The 19,897-nt window shown below is 34.1% G+C and overlaps 1 protein-coding gene across 4 annotated transcripts in view; it reads right to left on the reverse strand.

Moving 5' to 3' along the window:
- Window positions 1-19,897, reverse strand: part of COL19A1 (collagen type XIX alpha 1 chain) — a 329,196-nt gene that overhangs the window by 248,284 nt on the left and 61,015 nt on the right. For all 4 annotated transcript variants that reach the window (XM_065543865.2, XM_005552609.5, XM_065543866.2 and 1 more), the window contains exons 8-9: window positions 16,062-16,187; window positions 14,922-14,984 (exon numbers count right to left, since the gene is read on the reverse strand). In XM_065543865.2, the coding sequence (XP_065399937.1) occupies window positions 14,922-14,984; window positions 16,062-16,187 (189 nt within the window). The remainder of the gene's footprint in view (window positions 1-14,921; window positions 14,985-16,061; window positions 16,188-19,897) is intronic.

A 19,897-nucleotide genomic window follows, 5' to 3' on the forward strand; every position in this document is an offset into this window, starting at 1 on the left:
CATCTGCCTTTATTTTCTGAAGCTGGTCTTCTCTTAAAATGTCTTTTTAGGGAAAATCAAGTTTCAAAGATCATAGTCATTTCATTTTCCAGCAGAAAAGAAATACAAAGACTGTTAGGGAACAATGGATCTGCTCATTCAGTCTCATCTCACTGCAGTGATGGAGGGCTTCAGAGTTTATGGTGAAAAGTCCCATCATACAAAGCATATCCTCATATAATGACGATAGTTAGTCCAGCTATTTTTAAGACACACAGCTTGGCCACTCTCTCATCATGTTATCAGATGTACTTCTTAAGTGCCTTAATGCATACAGCTTTTTTTACTTCCAGAAGGTTGATTTATTTTATATTTTTATAAAGTCATGGTACTAAGTTAAACATTTTTGGTTTTGATAAATACATTTTATATATATATATATATATATATATATATATATTTGGTGGAGAATGTAAAGAAAAAAATTTCTACATTAGGTGTTGCATTAAGGTTAATCTGGAGAGTGGCAATGATTGAGCTGCCTGGATGTGGGCATGAAGGGTAGATTAAGAATCTCCAGAGAGTCAAGCATGGAAAGTTTGAAAACACACTTTAAATGTCATCTGTACTTGGAAACCAAGCAAATTTTTTTTCCATAATACTTATTTTAGAAGGTAAAGCTAAACAAAACCCTCTCATTTGGTGAAAAACCATATGCATAATTTTTTTTTTAATACTTTAAATTCTAGGGTACATGTGCTCAACGTGCAGGTTTGTTACATATGTATGTATGTGCCGTGTTGGTGTGCTGCACGCATTAACTCGTCATTTACATTAGGTATATCTCCTAATGCTATCCCTCCTCCCATCCCCACAATAGGACCTGGTGTGTGATGATCCCCTTCCTGTGTCCAAGTGATCTCATTGTTCAATTCCCACCTATGAGTGAGAATATGCGGTATTTGGTTTTCTGTTCTTGCGATAGTTTGTTGAGAATGATGGTTTCCAGCTGCATCCATGTCCCTACAAAGGACACAAACTCATCCTTTTTTATGACTGCATAGTATTCCATAGTGTATATGTGCCACATTTTCTTAATCCAGTCTGTCACTGATGGACATTTGGGTTGATTCCAAGTCTTTGCCATTGTGAATTGCATAATGATTCTTAATAGGTGAATGCAATCTTATGAAGGTGGGGGAATCAGAATCTCTAGGGTCAGATACAGTTTAAAAGGGGTTCATGGATTTAAAGGGAAGAGACACAGACAGCCCTCCTTGGAGCAGAATGTCCAAAGCAAACTGTAGTTCACTAAATTGGTAGGCAAACAAATTTAAGATCTAATTCAGACCTGCTTGTGTAGATGAAATCTGAGTATTTGAGGAGCTATCCAGATGAGGTAATATGGCAAAGGGGCAAGAGCTATGGATTTCCATGGATAGAGGTTCAAATCCTGACTTTACTGTTTTTTTTTTCCTCTCTGTCTCTAGATCTGTTTCCTAATCTGTGAAATAGTGACAATAAATCTTACCTGACAGGGGTGTTGTAAGGATTGAATGAAATAATGTGAAGAAGGCTCCTGATAGCATTTAGCATATAACACTTATTGAGTAAATGGCTGCTATTATTACTATTGTAAAAGTTTATATTCTTGTACATATTTATATTAAGTGAGGAATTCATTGGTTTTCTAACATCTAGTTTGTTTTAAGAGGTCAAGGTTACATAAGATATATGACTTTAACATTTTCCTATAAATATATTTTGAATAAATAATATAAATTCAATAAGTTTGCTTCTTGGCCTTTTGGCTAAGATGAAGTGTATAAATTCCTTCAAATAAGTTCTAATTTGGTCCCACAGTAAGGCTAGAATAATAGAATCATCAAACTGTTTATTGTTAAAATTATATCTGTTGTTTACCAAAAATTTATATACCAGGTGCTGACCCTTTTATGAATAATCTTGTTTAATCCTTAAGATAAAGCTAGAAGTAGATGTAATATAATTCCATTTTATAAAAGAGAAAACTGACATGTAGAGAGACCAAGTGTCATGCTCTAAATTAGACAGTAAGATTTCTCTAATAAATTGAGCTGGAATTCAAATCCAGGCAGTCTAACTCTGAGTATTTAACATTAGCATGGTAAAGTAATGATAGTTTCATACTTACTCCATGGGGAGAAAAATTGACTTTTACTAAGTTTTCCTATTAAAATAAGCATTTTAGGGCAAATTTAAAGTAATTTAGTAGATAGAATATGGGTTTTAGCATAAATTAGGCTCTATGTTCAATTTTTATTGTCACATTATTAGGATAAGATTATTGGACAATAATTATTCCTATTTAGGAAAAACTCTCCACTTCTTGAGAAATATATGTTATGTTTACATACATAAGTGAAGTATGAAATGAGGCAAATTTTTGTTTGAAGTATTCAGGTAATGAAAACAAACATGGTTTGAGTGTAATATTTGGGGGCAAAGTGGGCAAAATTTGCTCATAGTGTTCAAATCTTCATCTCATTTTCCTACTTCACACTATGAGGATGGAAGGTGTGAACATATGTGTTCGTGTGTGTGTGTGTGTGTATGGCTGCGTGCATGTGATCTTATGCTTAGAGTCATTCACTTCTCTTGGAAATAGAACCATCCAGTTTACTCATTGTGATTGACAGAGGCTTCTGTCCATCCAAGTTTACCAGAAGTCGTCAGCTACCTAATAATACTGCTACACAGAATTGATTTTCTTAAATGAACTCATAATAGAACACTTACCAAATCTCTTAGGCAAAATCATAGCTGTTCTTAATAAATGTAAAGGGGACAGTTATTTTTCTGCAATGTTTAACAGTAAGACTTTATTAGATTACAGCTAATATTAGATTAAGAATGCCTACTGCAAGTCTGTACTGGGTGATAAGTATTACAATTACAAAAGAACATAACTAAATTCTATACTTCATCCTCAGGGTCCTCATGACTCCATATTCCATAAATACATTTTGCAAAATTGTGTTTTTTAGTGTACTATTTTTCTCCTTGGTCTCAGAGGAAAAATGCCACCACAGTCTACTAATACATTGTTCAGAGTCTTGACTTAAAAAAATTTATTGCTACTACCTAGCTAAATTTCAAAGTGTAGGTTTATTTTAGAATAATGTGATTTATATGCAAATCACTTAATTTATTGCAGTATGACATTGATGTAAGTGTAAAGTATAGTTAATGTACAAATTAATACTTCGTACTGCTCAGAATATGCTTCACTCCATTAATATAAATCAGTTGCCTAGCTTCAATACTAACATTAGAAAAAAACTTCACTTTGAGAATATTAGACCTGAGATATATGTTCTATGGTATTGTACATATGTTTTTGCTCCAAGTGAGACAGTTAAACAACTCATCTTAGTTATTTATTTTTAAACAGTACTCTTAAGTACTCCAAATTTTATGTAAAACAAAACAAAACAAAGAATTATAACTGCTGACAAGCAGAGTCCAAGTTAAGGGGATGCTGGATAAGTTACTCTGGAAGATGCACATATTTCACATTGAGGCAAATGTGGAATACAAAGCCCTGAGGTGACCCACATGTTAAGAACTGATCATTTTTCTTTGGAAATTTACTTAGAAAAATCTGACAAACTATTTTTCTTGTAAAATAACAGAAATATTTCACCCCAAACATAAACCTCATGAGTATGATTTTAAAATTTTGAAATTTAAATTTTTTTTTTACAGTTTATTAACCCACTGTTAGATAATGTTAGTAACTTTCTTGTTTTCATTTTGTATACATTCATTAGAATTATTTTAAATCAGTGGTAACCTGTGGATTATAGAAGTGAGAAAAACACTCTTGAGGCGGCATTTGTTTCACTCAAGAGTGTCACACCCCTTTAACAGCTACATGAAGTGACAAGTTAGAAGCCTAGCTGGCACTACCAGGGACTGAAACCTTGGGAAGAGAAAATGGTCAAAGACTCCATGCTTCTGTAGGTATTGGAAAGATATTAACCACTAAGTAGGGTCTCTGATGATGCGTGCATCCGGGAACCAAGAGCAAAATGTAATCCGCCACCATATTTAGCACAACTGGAAGTTATGTGAATTCTCTAATTGTCTATGAGACCCCTTAAGAGCAACTGAAGTAAATTAGACCCAGAAGAAAACTGCCTGAGGAAATATGAGAGAGTATTTGCAAGGACAAGTTTGCCGTGGTTTTAGAACACCATAAAAACAGCTGCTTCTTTCCGATATTAGCTTCTTAAGTTATCTGGGAACAGTGTCTTCACACAGACATACTCACTAATTGATATTGCAAAACCCTCTCCGTCACCATTTTGACCAAATGGGCACCAAGGGCTAAGGATCTCGGTTTTCAGACTGACTTCGTCTAACTAGATTGTCAGTATATTCCTTTATATTCACTAAAGTTTTACTTTAAATGAAATATAAGATGAATCACTACACAAGATTCTTTCTACAAAAGTGGACTTCTGGGACAAGAAAAAAAACTTTAGTTCTGAGTAGTGCCTGTCTCTGCAATACTGACTTGCTCCAGTTCCTTCGCATTGCCCCAAATGTCCTCTCTTTTCTAAGAAACTCTCTTTTTTTCCAGAGAATTTCTCGGCTTGCATAGTTAACTTTCTAGACTTATTTTCTTACTATCATGGCCCTGGATTGCAATTCGTTTGATCAACTTTTGACAGGATTGATTCTACTGAATGCTTCATCTAGTCCTTACATTGTCAGTCTGTGGACATCACCTTTTCAGGAGTTGAGAACCTGTTCCACAGCCAATCAGTAGCAGTTTGCACCTGGTTGTCATACATCAGGATCCAAGGGATGTCATTTTGGAGTGTTAAAATTAATGCTATTTTATACCAATCTTGATAAATTCTGTTTTAAAGTAATCAAAGGGAATGCTATCCTGCTATGCCATAATTTATTATGAAAATGTATATGAGTCTCACGTTACATCCCACAATAAAGTCAAGCAATCTGTTTTATAGTTCAAGCACTTCAGTGATTCTGCATGTGTTTTAAAAAAGATTCCCGTGTTCAGAATAATTCAAAAACTCCTAATGATCTGAAATCTAAACAATCAGATTATTGTGATGCATTTTAGAGACTGGTAGAATAAGGGCACAAGACAAATTTGGATTGGAGCATCTCTTAGGTGATCAAATAATATCCTCTAGAGAAAATATATTTTTAAACAATTAGACCTTTGAAGAAGTATTTAAAGAAGCTTTTATTTATGATGAAGAATCGTCAATTAATGCCATCAGTAAGCTTAAACAAGAAGATAGCAGCCCAAATAAACATCAACTTGCAGCAAGGTATTATTTTGCAGTAGAGTTTGTTGGACTTTGCTGAGTCCAACAGTTATATTCCTATACAAGTCAAGAATTTGCATATCAGACTGAATAACTTATGAAAGGAAAAAGTAGCATCAATGAAGCAGTCAGATACCAGAGACACATTTAAGAAGGTCTCAAAAAATATCTGTCTGACAACCTCTGAACCTCCTACCGCTTTAGCTTCAGTTATTCCTGTGCCAACTTTAGGTGAATAAAACCTCAATGGTCATGGCCTTCTAGATAATGAGACACAATGAACTCACTTGATAATCAGTGCAGCTAGAATGCTACAAAAACTTCTACTAAGCTTATTTTCATAAAGAAGAGAATTTTCTTGGCATCAACATCTGAGAACTTTAAAAATTTAGCAAAGTTATTAATATTAATATAGGATTATATATATAATCCTATATATAGTGAAAACACGTGAAAACATGCCAAGGTGATTGTAGTTTAATATACAAATACAACACTTTTCAAAATATTCTACAAAAACTGAAGTTGAATAAGGCGCTAAACTGCAACAGTAACTTCCTGTGAGTGAATTTATTGTTTGGAAGCATCTTTGTGGTGTTAGAGGAGAAACATAAAACTCAATCATTTTATTAGCTATAGCCTACAGTATAGCATTTTACTGATAGACTGAAATATATTTCTTCTATTTTTAATTATAGTATCTCTTACAGTCTATATATAAAATGTTTACATAAATTACCTAATTTTTGTCTGCAGTGAAACACATACTAAGACACCATATGACATATAAAATGGTGAATTTAAGAAGCCCTGGGGCTAAGAGAATAGCGGCCAATGTTCTGGAGCAGGGATCAGCCAGCTTTTTCAACAAAGGGCCAGAGAGTAAATATTTTAGATTTTGTGGGCCATACAGTCTGCCACAATTACTTAACCTGGCCATGAAGCACAAAGGCAGCCTTAGGTAATACAAAAACAAATGAGTGTGGCTGTGTTCCAGTAAAACTTTATGTACAAAATCCTACAGTAAGAGTTCTAACAGCTCTACAACAGGGCCACAGCTTGCTTACCCCTGAACTGCAGGACTTGTTCTGTACATTTTCCTATCCTATCTGACACAACTTTATAAAATGACCATACATTTTGATCAAATAGTAAACCATCATACCTTTTCCCCAGGAATTCCAGGAGCACCAAATTCACCTTTATTACCAACTGCACCCTAAAATACAGAAATGCTTACTAGGAGATTACTTTTAAGAGGTGCGTTAATTACTAATGTTGTCAAAGAGAATCTACCTTTCCTAGATGAGTTGCTTTTGCATGCACCAAAGTTTGTACTTCAAGTTCCTTCCTCATATTGCCCACAAGCCAAAATAATAAATTGTAATAAATCAGTAATTCATAAATATCTAAGTGCTAATCATAACTAAAACTAGATATATTCACACAGAAATATGTAATTCAGCTTTGTAATTTCTTTTACATTTACCAAAAGTAAGGAATAATACTATTGCTGTTACTTCAATTAATATGATAAATGAGTTTAAATGAGTTAAAAGCTACATCCTATCCGATGCTTTCAATTCAAGTAGGTCATGAAATTTCAGTTTCTAAGATATTCCTATTTGTTTCATTTAGTATGCCTGACTTTCCTTTACATCCTCCAGGAAAAACCCCAAAGCTGGGTCAATCCAATCATCAGCTTCCTTGCTCTTCCACTTAACTGCCAAACAGGGATGGAAAAACAGGTGCAAGGAAGTCTATAGATCATGTATGGCTTCCTTAAAAGCACTATCACAAATTCAGTCCAACAAATTTATCCTTGAAACAGTGGAAAATAATATATACTTTTTGAATGAGTTTCTATATTACTAATACTTGGTAGAAATTAAGAAATATATCGTAATTTTATGAATATGTAATACCATTATTATAATGATACTATTTTTTAATTTCGGATGAAGACCCACAAGTAAATTTCACCTTCAAGTGAATTCCTGCAGATTACATGAGATTATATTAAACTGGGTAAAACCGATCAAAGAAGGACCTGTCAATTACTTCAACATATTCAATTGGATTAGAAAGGATAAAGGAACATTAATATTTCCTATATTGACATACTAAAAGAAGTCAAAAGAATAATATTAAATCCTACTTCTGTGAAGTTATTACTAAGAGAAGGTAATCCTTATTTTAAAAAATTATGAACATATTTTGGTTTAATTAATTTTTATTGTTGTGGTATGGGTACAGAATGGGCATATGATTAATGCCAGCTTGGAAAGAAAATGAGGGGAAACTTACTCATCATCTCTGGATTAGCATATTAGGCTACTCAAAATGGAAGCCTCTATAGTGGGATTGGAGGGCAGGAGAAGTTGAAACAAATCAATACTAGTCGCTGACTAAGAAGTCAAATAAGCTAACTTATTCCATTTTAAACTGTTTTGATTTTCTGTCAAAGCATATCAGCAAAGCAATCATTTCATAAAGCCAACACATTTTGGCAAATTAACTGGAAATGTGGAAGATGATAATACAAAAATAAACTGGAAAATTATTCCCAAAATGGAGCTCAGATAACACTTCCCCTTAGGTTCAGGAACATTAACATTGAGCTAATAGTTTATAAAACTCTGAGAGAATTTCAGCTCTAAAATGGGTGAAGTTATTAACAAGGGTCTTAAAGAACTGAGAAAGTAATGCAGTTGCTAAGGAATTAGGTTGCTAACTACGCTTGCTAACAAAAGAGAATTAAAAGATTCAGAAAATTATTATAATTGAGTCTAAATGAAAGAAAAGTATTAATTATTTCTTCAAATAATGTTATACAGAGTTTAGTGTTAGAGAGCGTGGTTAAAATCGCTTGATTAGGTGTCGTGTTATAGAATACTGATCACAATTAGATAATTAAATACAAGCAGTAGTACTTAAAACTGCATTATTCCATGAGAGGCGATCATCACCTTTATAAAAAAAGAAAAAGTAGTAAATCATATTAATAAACCATCATAGTGGATAAGAAAATAGGTAAATAAGGATACATGTTAAGTGTTGCCAAAACTTCTAGCTTTTTGCAAAATATTTTTGATGCTTCATTACCTTAGCAATACTAAGCTAAACCTGATTAAATCAATGTGAAAAGAATTTTTGTTTTTTAAAAGAAAAAAAGTAGTAGAACAATAGTTAACAATATAATATTATTTAACTCTTTCCTTGCAAATTGAATCTTTCAGCAGAGTCTCCTGGGCAATTAGGAAGGAGAACTTACAGTTTCTAGAAATAGCTGAGTTGATTATTTAAACTTTCCTTGAGGTATAGTGTTCATTCATGCATTCAGCATATTTTTAGCTCCTATTATTTATGTGTTGTTCTATGTATAGGCTCACAGAACTCATTTTCCAACAGGGAAGGAAATAGATGCAGGATGATAATGTGTCAGGTGGCAATAAAAGTGCTAAGCAAAGTAAGAGCATAGAGGTGGGAGTAAGGATGCTTTTTATACAGAGATGCCAGAAGGCCTTTTCATTTTAAAGTTATTTTTGAGCAAGGACCTAGAAGACATGAAGAAGAGAGCCAAGTGGATATGTACGAGGACACTTCAGGCATACATAACTGGTACAAAGGACTTGGAGCAAATATAAAAGAGGGAAGAGGGTTCGAGACAATTTGGGAGTGAGGAGTCAGGTAGGGGAAAGCTCTATACATTATGTGAAGCCTCATAGCTCATGGTTAGAGCTTTGGGGTTTATCTTAAGAGAGACAAGAAGTCACTAGTGGGTTTTGGCTCAGGTGGGACAGGATTTGCTTACATGATTATTCAGAATAATTGTCTAACTCATAATGTATATGTATAAATAACAGTAAAATTTTTCTCTATGAATCTGCTGCATTAAAGTAAGGATTCTCAAAGCATAACACCTTAGATTGTCATCAACAGTCACATAGACCAATGGAACACAATAGAGAACCCATAAATAAATCCATGTATTTACAGCCAACTGATCTTTGACAGAGGTGCCAGGAATGTGCATTGAGGAAAGGACAGTCTCTTTGATAAACAGTGTTAGAAAAACTATATTCAGAAGAATAAACTAGATCCTTATCTCTCACCATATGCAAAAATCAACCCAAAATGGATTGAAAACTTAAATGTAGAGCCCAAAACTATGAATCTTCTGGGGCAAAATGTAGGGAAAATGCTTTGGTACATTAGTCTAGGCAAAGATTTTGTGGATACAATCTCAAGAGCACAGGCAACCAAAGCAAAAATAGACAAATGGGACCATATTGCACTAAAAAGCGTCTGTATAGCAAAGGAAACCATCAAGAGAATGAAGAGACAACCTGCAGAATGGGAGTAAATGTTTGCAAGGTATTCATCTGACAAGGGATTAATATCCACAATATACAAGGAGTTCAAGCAACTCAACAGCGACAAACAAACAAAACCCCCAATAATCTGATTTTAAAACGAGTGAATGATCTGAATAGACACTTCTCAAAAGAAGACATACAAATGGCCACGAAATACATTTTAAAATGCTCAACAACATTAATCATCAGGGAGGAGCATATTGGAATCAAAATGAGATATCATCTTACCCTAGTTAGAATGGGTATTATCTAAATGACAAAAAAAAAAAAAACAAAAAAAAAAAACGCACCAAAGTTGTGAAGAAAGGGGAACTCTTGCACACTTTCAGTGGGAATGTAAATTAGTATAGCTATTATGAAGAACAGTATGGAGATTCCTCAAAAAACTAAAAATGGAACTGTCATGTGATCCAGAAATCCCACTGGGGATATGTATCCAAAGGAAAGGAAGTAAGTATGGTGAAAAGATAACTGAAAGCCTGTGTTTATTACAGCACTACTCACAATCACTAATATATGGAATCAAAATGAGTGTTCATCAATGAATAAATGGATAGAGAAAATGTTTTATACACACACACACACATATATACATACACAAACATACACATAATGGAATTACATTCAGCCATAAAAAAGAATAAAATCCCATCATTTGCAGCAACATGGATGAGTCAGAATGACATTGTGGTAAGTGAAACAAGCCAGGCACAGAAGGATAAATACTGCATGTTCTCCTTTATATGCAGAAGTTTAAAAAGTTAACCTCACAGAAGTAGAGAGTAGAATAATGGTTACCGGGGCTGGGAAGGGTGGGGAGTGGGGATAGGGAGAAGTTTGTTAATCGATAGAAAATTACAGCTATACAGAATAAATAAACTCTGCTGGGTGACTATGGTTAACAATAATTTATTGTATATTTTCAAATAACTAAAAGAGAAAATTATGAATGTTCAAACACAAAGAAATAATTAACACTTGAGGTGATGGACATGATAATTATCCCGATTTGATTACTACAGATCGTATAAATGAATTAAAATATCACACTGTACTCCATAAATATGTATAATTGTTATGTGTCAATTAAAATATTAATAAAAATCTTAACACCTTTAGAAATACTGTAATGTAGTGATATATAATTTGAAAGAGATGTGGAAGTTGTATTCTCAAATCTTTTCTCACTTTATTACATTGGGCCACAAGTAAAATGCACCAAAAGACTAATATTATATAGTTAATGAGAAAAAGTAAATTATAATTGTGTCTGGATGGCTTCTAATCGACGTTATCTAAATAAAACAATGCAAAGAATATATTTTAAAAAGTAGCACATTGGGTTGGGAGCAATGGCTCACACCTGTAATCCCACACTTTAGGAGGCTGAAGTGGGTGGATCACCTAGGGCCAGGAGTTCAAGACCAGCCTGATCAACATGGTGAAACCCCATCTCTTTTAAAAAATACAAAAATTAGCCAGGCATTGTGGCGGGTGCCTGTAATCTCAACTACTCAGGAGGCTGAAGCAGGAGAATCGCTTGAACCCGGGAGGCGGATGTTGCAGGGAACAGAGATTGCGCCATTGCACTCCAGCCTGCGAGACAGAGCAAGACTCTGTCTCAAAAAACAAAACAAAACAAAACAAAACAAAGCAAAACAAAAACTAGCACATTGTATCCAGAAAATGTCAGATAATATTGCAAATAAAAGATACAGAGTTGAATGAAATATTCAAGTAATTGAATAATCTTTTGAAGCACGTGATAACTCAACATTTTTACATCTAATACATTGAAAATTCTAAGAGATTATCTCACAAATGAAGATTTATTTATTCCTCATCGAGCCACAAATGAAATTAAACTCAACCTAAAATAGTTATCTCGACCTCTCCTTCAATATGTGGACAATTATATGGTGGATAAGAAAGCAGGGGAAACATATATTTGTTGAGTATCTATCATATGCCAGTTTCTAAGTGCTGTATATACATTGTATTGTATGCCTTCTTCACAATCAACCACTGCCTAGGTATTATTAAGGATAATTTTCAAAGCAAGTAAGAGGTGGAGAGGATTCAATCCTAAGTGGTTCAGGCTCCAGAGTGGTACTCTTTCCAACGTCCTGTTCTACCTCCTCTAAATATTCTTTCTTGGGCTTACAGATCAAAAAGAAAACCTTTAGAACAACATCTGATTCTCTTAGTAACATTGCACTTCTGATGATTTCACAAAATTTACTCCTAAATATGCCTTAGAGCAAAATGACTTTCGATCTTCAAGTTATGTAGGCATTATTTTGTGCACCTGCTCTAATAATGACAATGACATGCCAGAATCAAAAATGAAAGAAAGCCTTCTTTATTTATTGCACATTGAAGTTGCAGGATCACCTAGTGCAGTAGGAGCAGAAATAAACTCATTCTCCACTCCTTAAACTGAAGCAATGCATCCATGTTTATTTGAAGTGCCAGGAAGGTAGAATGCATTCATGGTCATGGTCATCTAATGTCATTTTTACAAGGCAGAGTATATGTTGGTTTAATCAAATGTGGGTGCATGTATCAAAAAGATAAAGGAAATATACAGATTAATTATTTGTTGTGTAGATTATAAACTTCTTTTATTCCAGCTGTTTTTATGTTGCCACTAAAATCTCTTGCCATTAGGAATTATCATGGAATTTAAAACAAATGTTAATATTCTTAAAACATACCACAGATGAGAAGTCATATAATGCATTGTAACTCTAAGGTGCGTTTTTGTATATTTTATAGATTTGATGTACAATAAATTGGCTAATATTTATCCATTTTTATTAATTTTTCCTAGTTCTTTTCTACTGGTTTTAGCTTCTATAGAAGGAGAGAATGTTCTGTGAACAAACTGTCACAAGATTGTAAACTCGGTGAGAGCAGGCCCTGTATTTTATTATTACTGCTAAGGCTCCAACGTCTGGCACATTTTTTATTATAATAGCAGGAACTCAATAAATAGGTGTTGATGGATAAATGAATAAAGAAAAATATTTAAATGTTAAAGTGAGAGATGTCTATTTATGATGAAAGGGAATGGAGGGGGAAAATGCATTCTTAAAGGGTATAGGCTCTAACAAGAGTGACTAAGCACTTAATCTTTAAAAAAGAATTTAAAGTCGATTTAATGATTTTTAAAATAATTATTCAAATAGGACTGTACTTCTGACATCGATTGTTTGTTTGTTTGTTTGTTTGTTTATTTTAGTGGGCAGGGTATTTTTCCTAAAAGCAACACAGGAAATTTCTTGCTGTGCCAGCAATCTTAAATATGACAGAATTGATTAAATCAAAGAAGTGAAAAGACAAGTTAAGAAATGGGTATGTGAATGTGTATAAATCACAGCCACCAACAATTAAGCCACATGCATTTTTTTTCAAGGCATTTTTGTGTCACTTTATAGTATAGGCAGAACAGATAAATGAGAACACCTTCCGTTGCAGATAAGAAAACTTAAGTATGGAGAGTCTGAGTGGCTTGGCCAAATTCACCCTCTAACCATAGAAGAGTTGGGATTAACTCAGAGATCTTTCCACTTTCTGAGTCCTTTTAATTGTGTTACCTTGGGCACATCATTTTACCTATGTGTGGCTTTCAGCTGTAAAATGAGGATAGAGATATTAGGCTGGCATTTTTAAATGATGTTTTAAGAGTAAAATATTGCAAGTGGAAGTACCTGATCAAAGAACACAGATACATAATACTGAATTGCTTTTAGAATATAGTGACAGCCCTAAAAATGGATACTGGTTATGAGTATTCAACAGACCTACTGGGTTCAGATCCCAGTTTGGCCACAAGCTATGTGGCATTGGGCAATAATTTAACCTCCCTAAGCTTCAGTTTTTCTATCTGTAAAATGCTAATACTAATCCCTATCATGAAGAATGATTGTAAGGATCAAGTATGATGTCATATCTAAAACACTCTTCTTAGTGTCTGGTACGTGTAACCATGAAACAAATATTTGCTATTGGTATAATGATTTGTATGTTTAGTTTGATTGAAGTGGTCTTTAGAATCAGATATTATTCAATTATTTTGAATTTTCATAAAATGATATTGAAAGTAAAGGTACCCCAAGCAATGAGTTTTAAAGAGCATTAATAAATGGCCCGTCCCTTCTCAAAAATCTTTTTCAAACACCTGCTGAATTGTCAGAAGTTCCCATGCAAGGTACAATGCGAATACATTCCTTCAGGAACAAATGACTTTAGCTCTGTTGAAGCTTTGGGGGATCAGTCATTTCTCAGACTTCTGTCTCCTGTCTTTTTGAAGTGGGGGGGCAGGCGACTAGATTATACAAATAATTTAGAATCATGGACTTCCCAAGTTAAGGCATGAAAGGAATTAAAATCTATTTTACCTTGGAGAGATAACAAAAACAGAATGAACTTCTAACAGTGCACATTCATTTACCTGATTAGCTGACAAAAGATGTACTCAAAAGAGTGGGAAACATTACAGTTAAGTTTTGAGTGGTGGGAGAAGGAAAAGACAAATCTCCAAGCATGGGATATTGCCTAGAATTACACACTGGCCATTCCTCCATTAAATCCTCCCCAGCTCCCCAGATCGTTTCTCCAGGACACTTGCAACTCTCCTACAGCACCTAACACATATGGCCTTGTAATTTTCCATGATCTCTTTGTAGATGTAAAATCACTGAGAACATGGAATATATCCTATTCTTCTTTATGTGCTCTACAACACCAAGCAACATAATGCATACGCAGAAAGTATTCAACAAAAGTTGGCTGTTTAAAAAAAAGGTAGGGAGCTACAGAAAAATCTCTGGTGGGGATGTATCAGAAGACAAGAGAAGCAAGAGTTCAACAGGGATTTGGGGAAGGGAATGCTAAAGAAGGCTAGGGCACAGCTAGAAAATAGACTTTCCTGCTTCACAGTTTTGCTAGAGCTTATAGGTACAAAGACTTGCAGTTCCAGATCTTTCCAAAGTTCACACCAGCCTACCAATATGAATTCAAAAGCAGACTAGAATGCTGATAGTCTTTCTTATTTTAGTAATCAGCATTTTAATATAGTATTTGATATATTTGATAGCCTTTTATAGAAACATATATTGGTATGGAATATAGAAAAATGAGATGAACACATTTTTAAGTCATTTTTTAACAAAACCCCCATTTTTCCCATCAATATTTGTCCTTTTCTTACCGGCTCTCCTTTATCCCCTTTCTGCCCAGGTGAACCCGGAGCTCCTGGTAATCCTGCTTCTCCCTGAGCAAAAATGCATATCTGTGTTAGCAACCATTCTGTCACATTGATCGAAAGCCAAATGGTTTATAAATATGAAGCTGGCAATAGCAAGACAACGCTTTGTTCTCCTCTGAGCTGATGCTTAGAGTGAGGAATAGTGAGCTGTGTGAACAAGGGAAAAAGGGCATGCCAGTGGAATTCCATTCACTATTCCTCACTCTTCCAAACACCATTTAGAATCATCTCCTCTAGACCTTCCAGGAGCTGGAACAGAAGCTGTTTCTCTATGGTCCCCTGAACCTTGCCTTTTTCGTGGAGCTTACTATGCAATATAGACCACTAGAAAAAATGAAAGTTTCCCTTAAACTTTCACCCCATCCCCATCCTGGCTCAGCCAGAGCTAGGGCACACTCTGCTCTAGAAACTGGGGCAAGTTCTCCTTTCCTCAGGTATGGGCACTGGAAAAAGCCACCAAGACACCACTCAGCCTTTTAGCACAGGCTTTATGACTGCCATTAACATCCATAGAGGAAGTTCATAAACGTTCATGGTCCAGCCTTCTTGACCAGGGGATCATATTGGTGCAGATGAAACAAATTATTCGAATAATAACAGAGCCCCTCTGTATATTCCCCTAATAACTTATGATGGATGGAGACAGCCGGTTGAAAATTTAGGGATGCTGGAAAAATACAGTCTACACAGAAGAAGAAATACAATGTGGAGTATTTTTGTGTATGTTTTTGAAGAGCAGGCACTGTATTTTCTTCAACTGTGAATTCCCAGAACTTCAGCCTATTCCTGGCACATGCTAAGCACTCAGTACTTGCTTGTTGTACAGGTAGTTCCTCCCTTCACCTTTCTATTCATTCTAGTTCACGCCCTGGAAGGAGGTTCAGATGGGCTCGAAACTATCCAGGTAACAATCCAGGAAATCCTATCTTCAATGCCTTTTTCTTAACCCACCCCAGCGACTGAGGTATTTACTTCAACAAACACTGAAGGGCAAGACACATTCTGTGAAGAGAGGCCACATTCAAGGAGCTGGGCTCATAGTCTGGAGTGGCTTTCAGTGTGCACAGATTAAAACTAGCATACCTTGTTTGGAATGCACTGGCACTGGTCTTTCAGTTCCTGCTTTGCTGGCAGATATGAAGACATTTTACTGGCATGAGCAGTTACCGATGATGATGCAATATTTCCAAAGCCATCCTGCTCTGGGCACTAAAATCCAAAAAGAGGCTTTAGGAAATGGGGCCAATTCCAAACATTCTGATGTTCCAAACGCTGGCTCCCACTAAACTAGGGGTTGCTGAGGTTGCCTGCAAGAACCGCTTTCTTACTAACCAAAAGTTGACACCAGTGTGAGAATGTTTATGACACTTTTGCACTTTCTGCCTGAGCCCATGTGTTTTCTTATATTGACAACACACAAGAAAATTATTTAAAATAATGGTCTTGGTAAGGAATTACAAAGTTACATTAGGTAACTTTTTGATAAGTATAGAAATTTCATACATTTATAATAATTATATTGTAGGAATAAAATAATTTGTACAAACAATATGAATTGAATTTCATGAAACAATAGGAAATGTTTAATGTGAATACATCTTTTGGGAACAAAAATTAAAGTTGAAGCATGTAATTTGAACTTATAAAATACGGTTTCCTTCAACAAGATGATTTTTAAAACATATAGAGTAGAAAATAAATTCTTTTTACACTCTTAGACAATATTTATTAAATCAAAGTATACTTTAGTCTACTGTTCTTTAAAGATATTAAAAAGGTCTCCACTGCAACAGACAAGTAGTGCATTTTATACTTATGCAGTGGGTTCAGAGCATGCTGGATAACATGAAGTGCAATTTGGTTACAAAGCAATGAACTTTTTTTTTTTTTTCCAAAAAACTAATCCAAATGGAGAATCTGAAGAGGATAAACATATTGTTTTTTCTCAGCATCATGTACCAGACTCCTCACCATAGTTTTCCACTGTGAATTTGCAATTTCACAAAGAGAAAGCACTAGGAGAGAGTTAATACATTACTTTGTATACCACAAATTGTAAATGCATGGTAAAGTATTTTCAGGATACAAAACTAAAATATTGTCTGTGGTTATCTACTGTGGTTGAAATCATGATTGATATCTATTTTCTTTTATGGATTTGGCTATATTTTCCAGTAAACATAGATAACTTTTGTAACAAAAATTCATTTTGATGATCTGTGCAGCAAACCATCATGGCACACGTTTAACTAACAAAACTGCACATCCTGCAAATGTATCCCTGAATTTAAAAGAAAAAATTGGAAATAAGAAATTAAAAAAAAACTTGGTAGTAGTTGAATTCTTTGATAATTACAATAAAAACTGTAACAAAACCAGCACCCAGAAATACTGCAACTATTTACTGTATCCACCACTAGTTCTTTCAAATCTACTCTCTCCAGATTTAACGATTGTTATTTATCAAAACAAGTTTCCAAATTTGAAAGTCTAAAAACTATTTTATATTTGAGTGGAACAAGGTTATTACCAAAACAGTTCATTCATCTCATTTGATTTGATATGATTTTTCAGCCAGTTCTTACTTCATGGCTTCCCAGTCGGATAACCAAGACCCACTTATGAATTCACAATTTTGCTCGGATAACCGAGTCACTATATTAAACTGAGGATTTAAATAACTTTAAAAGTATGTCTCAGGCTTCACCATAAACCTGTCCACACTCCACAAAAAGTGCCCAGAGGCAACACCAAACATACAAGTAAGGACTCTTCTCCTCATAAAACCTCTGGTTTTGATTTGACACATATTCAGTTTTAGCCCTTAAAACTTTAACCACATTTCTCATTTATTTTCAACAAATGTTACTGATTTCATTCTTCTCTTAATAATTGTTCTTCATTCTTTTTACATCTAGAGTCATGAAACTTAACTGCTTTAGATAACTGAAAATCTAATAGATATGAAGAAGCATGTTTATAGGTGATCTTTTAAAAATGTTGCCTTTGAAATGTTTTATAAAATACTGACAACCAGAAAACATGTGTGAGTTGAAATTTCAGGACAAAATTAGATATTTAAGCAACTACATTAAAAATTTCTGAGTTCAAAACATTTGGCAACAAGAAAGAAAATAAATACAGTTGGTATCAGAAGTAGAGCACATGCATTTAAATGGCTTTTACATAATTATTTATCTTTCCAACTGTACATTCATATTCATAAAAGGTAGTATGTTTCTATTTTTTGTTAGTCATTAAATGAATGGTGATATCCCCTCCAAATAATTGTCAGCAAAAAATACAGTCTTTTCTTATTTTTTCCATAGTTAGAGATAAATTCCTACCTTATTTTCTATTCTTTAAAACTAACTCCCAAATAATCTTTTCAAAATATGATTTAAAAATCTTTTGTTCATAATGTGTGAGATCATGTCACTGCTTTGAATTACCAACCATTCCACCCAATTCATCACCTATACTTCTTAAACAATTTCCTCATAAATCAGTTGGAAAGTTTCTATTATATTAATACAATGATAAAGGGCAGTGATTACTGGTCAATTATGCAATATTTAGATATATCAAAATATCATTATATCACTTTTCAATCAGAGAAAGTTATTATTTTAAAAACTCTTACATCAAAAAAGCATAATTAAAAACAAAATTTTTGGAGAATTAACATCTTTAAGATTTAAACGTGTAGCTCCAGGAAGTCTAGGTATTTCAAGTCTGTAGATTGGCATTCTAAATTATCTTTTCAGATATTTATAGAAAGATATTTGGCTGGCTTGCATTTTACTTGGAATGAGATACATGAACTGGATTGGAGATATGCTTTATAAAGCCAAGTTACAAAAGCAAAACATATAATATTTGAAAGACTTAGCTACGCTTTAAGTCACTTGGCTACATTCTTATTTCACTCACCAAAGTGAGCTACAAAAGTTAAAAATATTTTTGAATCATAAATTATGGAAAAAATTTTCATATAATTTTCTATGGCAAGTATAGAACTTTTACGAAATCTAAGATCCAAACAAAAGGCATTTTTACCTTTTATTTTCACTTTTCATATGTTCTTTCTATAATTTTTTTTAGAACTAGCCCTCTTTGAATATCTTTCTGTCCCATTTATCTCTTTTTGTAGTTGATAAGTCAATAAATCAAACAATGATTGTCTACTTTCTCCAAATGAAGCATTAGGAATAAAAAAGTGTATCAAGGTAAAACTTCCCTTACTGAGTCTGAATTGTACTTAAATCAATTTAAAAACAAACATAATTATACCTAGTAATATAAGATAGCACACATGGCTATCTTATACTGAGAGATATAGAAAGTATTGAATTTAGTGTTTTTCTTGTAATGAAAGATTGGTATAAGAAAGTAACAGTTGTACGGTTAGGTTAGGAATATTTAGAATGAGAGGCTGAGGAACTGCATTTATATTTTGTTTCCAACAGGAGTCACTTAAGAGAAAGACACAAAGAGAGGGTAGGGAATGTGCCTTAATCATGTTTGTTAACCCTGTTCCTTAGCACCGTGTTTAGAAGATCAGCGTTTCTGAATCAAGTGTTTGCTGGAAGAGAGTGAATGAATATACAAAGCAGTGACTCAGACTTTTCTGATTTTGCTGCAAGGTAAAGGGGAAGGACACGGGGAAGGCAATTGATCCAACAATGATTGATGTCCCAGACATGAGGTAAAGGTGCACTTTGGCAGGAACAGGAAAATGGAAGATGAGGATGAAAAGTCTATGTCAAAGGAAACCTAGCCAGGATGGGTGACAGGATAGAAAAGGAAAATAAGTGAGAACCAAGTATGATCACAAATTTAAAACTTCCGTAACTGGAAATGGTGCAGATGTCAGAACGTAGTTTAGGAGGAAAGGCATAAATTCTTTTTAAGTTATA

The sequence above is a fragment of the Macaca fascicularis genome, chromosome 4 (genome assembly GCF_037993035.2).
Source record: "Macaca fascicularis isolate 582-1 chromosome 4, T2T-MFA8v1.1".
NCBI classification, from domain to species: Eukaryota; Metazoa; Chordata; class Mammalia; order Primates; family Cercopithecidae; genus Macaca; species Macaca fascicularis.